At 42.1% G+C, this 5,526-nt stretch overlaps 1 protein-coding gene across 1 annotated transcript in view; it reads left to right on the top strand.

The window, feature by feature from the left end:
* The first annotated feature begins 7 nt into the window (after window positions 1-7).
* FAM222B (family with sequence similarity 222 member B) overlaps window positions 8-5,526 on the top strand; it is a 34,841-nt gene continuing 29,322 nt past the window's right edge. Inside the window, exon 1 of the mRNA XM_031060645.1 lies at window positions 8-432. Coding sequence (XP_030916505.1) covers window positions 345-432 — 88 coding nt within the window. The 5' untranslated portion in view covers window positions 8-344. The remainder of the gene's footprint in view (window positions 433-5,526) is intronic.

The raw sequence follows: 5,526 nt of genomic DNA, 5'->3' as shown, positions 1-5,526 counted from the left end.
CCGGTACCGCGCACACGGCCGGGATCGCGATAGTGCGGCAGCTATCGCGACAGAAGTGCCGTCAGGGGGAAGGGGGGATTGCGGTCGCAGTGCGAGCACATCCTTTGTGTGATTCTTTCCCAAGAAAAGTCTCTTTTTGCGGGAGGCTCGCGGGCTGGTTTGGGCTGGAAGGGACCTCCAAGCCCATCCTTGCCGCGGGCAGGGAACAGGTATCGCCAGTAAATCATCCGCCGTTTTTATTCCCCACCAACCCATTTTCAAGTGTCTGAAGAAGGAGAAGAAGAAGAAGAAAACTGCAGAGCTGGACTCCAGTTCTCAGCGCACTCGTGCAGCAAAGTGCTGAGATGGTTTTGGTTCTGCAGCGTGTGAACCTCCCCGACCAACACCTGCGAGGGCTCACAGACATCACTCACCCTCCCCTGGTAGCTCTAGGTACAAGTTTAGGATAAATCACAGATGCAGGTTGATTAGTTCAACCAGAATTTGTTCTACTCGCTTCTTCCTACAGTCCTTTATTTTTCCCTAGTCGCGTTCTCAAGAAAATACAAGTTTTTCTGGAAAACTTTTTTGCAGCAATACTTTTTTTCCTCCTTATTGCACAAACCCGGTTCTTTGTTGCTGCGGGAGAGGAGGGAGCTGGGAGCTCTCAGGAGATAAGGTTGGGTTCCTAAGTGATGTCATTTGTGCTGGAGCAATGGTGGTGACTTTCTGATGGAATAAATCCTCCTGGACGTGTTGGTGCTTTGTGACTGTGTGTGTGTGTGTGTGCACTGTGGAAACTTCGTCTGATTCAGCAGCCGGCTGAGAAAATTCTGTGCTCCACAGGCAGTGAGGGAGTGATGAGAGTTGCGTTTTCCTTTCAGCCTCTTTATTTCTGATCAGGGCTTTTTAAGAATTTGAACTCGTTAGAGTCTGTTCATTGAGGTGGGTGCATAAAGCAGTGGGGAAAGATGCTGTTCAAGGGTCTTACAGGTGTTGGAGGTGGGGAGAGCAGAGTTTTGCAGCCAGCAGCAGAGTGAGGGATTCAGGAAGAGCTTTTAGGGGGGTCTGGTGTCCTGTAAAGCCAGTCCAGAGGGTCTGGAAACTTGGAGAGGAAAAGCAGTGATAACAGAAAGCAAGCTTAAAGCATTCACTATTAATTTTCAGCAGAGGAATGTTTGGATCAAAAGCGAGTAAGAGTCAGAGGGTAAGGTTTGCAATTAACAGAGGATCTAAGCTTTCATGGAGAAATGCTTCCATAAAAGAAAGGCTATTTGTTTTCCAGATGATGTTTACACTGGGTAGAATTTCTGAGGTGAAGAAATGAGAATTGCCCCTTGTCTGGGGGAGCACAGGTCGAGCAGGAGCTGGAAGAGGAGTTGATGAATTGGCTGTAATTCGCAGGCATCGCTTCAAATATTTTCAATATTTCTCAACTATTTTAAGAAGCTGTATTGAATTCCAGCCCAACCAGCCTGATAGTCTGGGGAGAGGAAGGATGCATATTGCTGGAGCAAGAATTAAGCAAAAATAGATAAATCTGACATAATGGATGACAAGGGAAAGCTGATTGCTGAAAGATGCTGGCATGCTCTGTTTTTGCATGCTTGGCATATATTCTGTTGTGTTACATGGCTTTTGAAGTGTAAAAAAAAAAAAAGAAATCTCATTTTGTGCTGAGATAAAAGAAAAAGCAGGTGCTTAAATTCTGTTAAGGATCAGCTTTGATACTGACATGAAGTAGTGACCTCGCTTGCATTTACCCCCCTGTCATTTTGTGAACTTCTCAATTGAATAAATAATTCACTTAGCACCAAATAAATGCCATTTAATAAGATGGTATTTTTGATCCCCCTTTCACTTCACATTGCAAACAGTTTCACACGTTTTCAGCTTGAGCACAGCCTGGGGTGCTATTTCTGTTAATAGCATTAAAAATATGTTGGAGAATGTCCACATAGTATTGTTTTTTCTCCAAATGTGAAATTAAGGAACCGTTGTGTTCTCTGCAGCTTGGATATTTGCCTTCATTTAAGCCTTATTTGTATTTGTTTCAAGTTGTCCTCTGATAGATAAGCTTTTGTATCTATGCTTGCTTCTGGGAATTGTTGCCAGATCAAGAGAAGTAAGGATTTTTGTCAAGGACTGAAGTATCTATCTCTATTTCCCAGAAGCTCATACAATGTGCAGGAGCCTCAGCTTGTGTCCTGTGCTGCACTTGCTGAGGTGCCTGGATGTGGGATAGAAACTTTTATCAGTGCTTCCAGTGCAATATTTTACTTTTTCACATTGGCTTGTCCATTCATTTTTACTCTTCTTCATTTTTGACCATGACTTGTTACTGGCCAGCACACAGAGATGGGGAGAGGAGGAAAGAGAAAGTTTTGCCCTGGCTGGCCTCACCCCAAAAACCTCCATCACCCAAACCTTTTATATCCTGTATATTCCTGGCTCACTCATCTTTGGTGAGGCAACAGTGAGGAGAGTCACAGATTTATGAAGCGACTTTTAGGATTCTGGGATTTATGGAGTTGCTAAATACACCACCCAGGACGTAGCCACAGCCTGATTTGTTTGAGTTATTTAACAGATGATCAGCACTTTTAAATAATTGCTTTAAGAACATGTAGTTCACTGAAATGCTACACCCAGCAGGTGAGTAACAGGTCACTCTGTTGTGTAGTAGTATACTCACTCTTCAGAGGCTGCTTTGGGGGTGAGATGCCCCTGAGGATGAGTAAAGGTTTCACAATTTTCTGCGTCTGTAATGAGTCTATCACCCCACCCTTTCCAATTTTCAGCATTCGAGATGTTTAAGCAATTTAAAACGTTCTCAAACTAGGAAGTGAAGTGAGTAATTGAATTTTTTATTCCTTGTGTGGTATGCCACATTCCCATTTTCCCATTGTATTTTGTGACTCGTGTTGAAATCTTTTACCACACAGATCTTGGAGCAATTTTTTCTTTTAATTACAGATTGTTACTTTGACTGTGAATGCTAAAATGGGTTTGTCACATTATTAATCTTTCTACTTTCAAGAAAGAAAAAGCTTTCTAAACACTGATTGAGGAACAGAGCTCCTGAACAGGCATTCTGCTGGCTGACATCCAGAAAAGTTGTTCTGAACTTTACCCAAAGATATTTTTCCAAGGGGTTGTAATCTTTCAAAAGCTGATTTTACTGTCCAAGCAGGGCATAGCTTGGAGGAGCTGACAGAGACCTCTGTGTTCATCTACTGCTGGTTCCTATGTTTTTAGTAATTTGATTTAAATGAACACTTAAAAAGCCAGCAGCTGTAGCTTATGGCTGATCCAGCCTCATAGACCCTGTAGGTCTCTTTTCCTTATTTCAGCACATTCTGTCTGGATGTCTCTCCACACCTCCCCACTCATTTTCTATTTGTTCTGCGTTTGCTATAATTATTCCCCCATTGTGCTTCAGAATTATTCTTGGTTTATGTATTCCCATTGCTTAACTTGTTTATGCTGTGTGTGAGGATTAGTCCAAGTTTCCAGGGTTTATGAGGAAAATGGTGATATTTCATTCTTGGAATAATTTCTCAGGAATGCAGTTTGGCTGCAGTGTGGATTTGGTTGGGAATAGTGGGGGTGTAACACTGGGAGATGAAAACTGGGAAAGATTTTTCTTGTGAGTTCCCAAGTCCCGTGCAGGGATTCTGGAGTGCTTGGAATGTGTGGAGCACTGGGTTGCTGATGTATTTAGAGATAAGTGAACTGTTCCAGGCTTTTAAGTAGATGCATTGATGGGTGTACTAGGGGGAAGCATTTTAGAAAACAGGTTCTCTGTAAAAATAACACGTCTGAGACAAACCTTTAAGTAAATTCTACTGATTTAGGTGACAGATCCTGCTTGCAGCAGGTGTGGGTCCTGTAGGATCTTCAGTGGGCAATGAGTGCTAATATTGAATTTCTTACGATGTCTGTAGTAAAGGTGATGTAGAAAAGGTGAACCATGAAAGTGCAGCTACTTTTAGTTTTAAAGAAAAAAAAAAAAAAGCAGTCAGAAAATGATCCACTAAGTGATACATTGCTGACGTCTGTGGTGCAGCCAACCCAATTAAGGTGCCATATATTGTTTCCAGCAGGGTTCTGATTGTTTCTAATTTGGGAACCACGCGAGAGCAATGGAAATAGGTGAAACGCCGTGCTCTGCTCTGCAGAGTGATCTAGCATCCAGTTTGTCTGTAATTTCCCTCCTCATACTGGGACAATCTCCCTGGCCTGGCTAATGTGGGAGCCACACATGCAAAAAAAAAAAAAAGCTCCCATAAGTCATTGTTGAGCACTGTGGACTATTTTCTCATTTCCTGGCCCCAGCATATCCTTTGCTGTATCCTGCTGTCCTGCTGTCCCTCTCCTTGCCTTCATGTTGTTAAACTTGGAGTGTGCATGTTGGAGGATGTGTGTCTCACAGTCCTGCCCTTTCCTGTGGCTGTCCCTTGCCACTCATTTTGTTTCTCTCTGTAGACAGTTGCTGCATGGAAAACACTTCAAAAATACTGTAAGGTGACTGTCTTGAGCCAATACCACATATATCTATGTATATATGTATAGATCTAGTTTAAATTCTGTTGGAAGGAAATCTTTGTATGAACCTTTTTCAAAAAATTATGCAGATGCTCCCACTCTCCAGAGTAAACTTCCTCCTCTGCTTATCTTTTTTTAAACCTGGAATGAAAAACAGCTTGTCTTCTTAACATCTGGAAAAGGGAGCCCTTCATGCCTACTTTATATTCTTTTATCCAGCATTGTTCTTCATTCATCCTTCTGTTCTGGCACTGGTTTTCTTAATTTGTTGTCTTCTAAGCTGGAGCAATGTCATGTGCTTTGCCTTTGTTGTGGACAGGGAAAATTGGGGATTTGCTTGCCCTTCACTTCCAGCTCATCAATGTGTTCTGATTCAGGGTTGGTTTTTATTTTCTTCAACTACAGCAAAGCCCTCAGCTTTTGCCTGGAATGGGTGGTGTGTTCCTGGAGCTGGTAATTCGTGCATCCTTTGACTTCAAATTGTTCACAGCTCTGCTGAGCATTTGTGAATGAGTGTGGAGGAAAATCAATATATGAAAAAGCCAGAGTAGGGGAAGGAAAACAGCTCTTCCAGCACCTTTTCCTGGTCACACCACTGCCTGATTTAGTTTTTGTGTCCGTGAACTCTTTAGTGTTTAAATTTAGAAATGGATTGTTTTGGAACAAGTCACTTTTAAGATTGTTTCCAGGAGATTTGTGTGTAATTTAATCCCATTCAGGTTTGCTGCTCTCTGATCTGCTTGTTCTGCAAGACTTCAGGTTCTCTATTTCCCTGTGCCTCTCCCACTATATTCTACAAATCTGCTGGGGATTTTTTCCAGTCAAAACTGCAGCAGCATTTATGAATCCTTTTATACCTTTTCTGTTCCCTGTTTCTATTCATTGACAAAGTGGTGTTTCTTATAATAACCTGGACATTTAAAAAATGTAACTTCATTGTCTCTGAAGGATCTCATTAGTGATTCTTATTCGTATACTGTAGAAATTGAATGTGTGTTC

Source organism: Geospiza fortis, unplaced genomic scaffold (assembly GCF_000277835.1).
Source record: "Geospiza fortis unplaced genomic scaffold, GeoFor_1.0 scaffold425, whole genome shotgun sequence".
Classification (NCBI taxonomy): domain Eukaryota; kingdom Metazoa; phylum Chordata; class Aves; order Passeriformes; family Thraupidae; genus Geospiza; species Geospiza fortis.
This window is presented reverse-complemented; position numbering and strand designations above follow the sequence as displayed.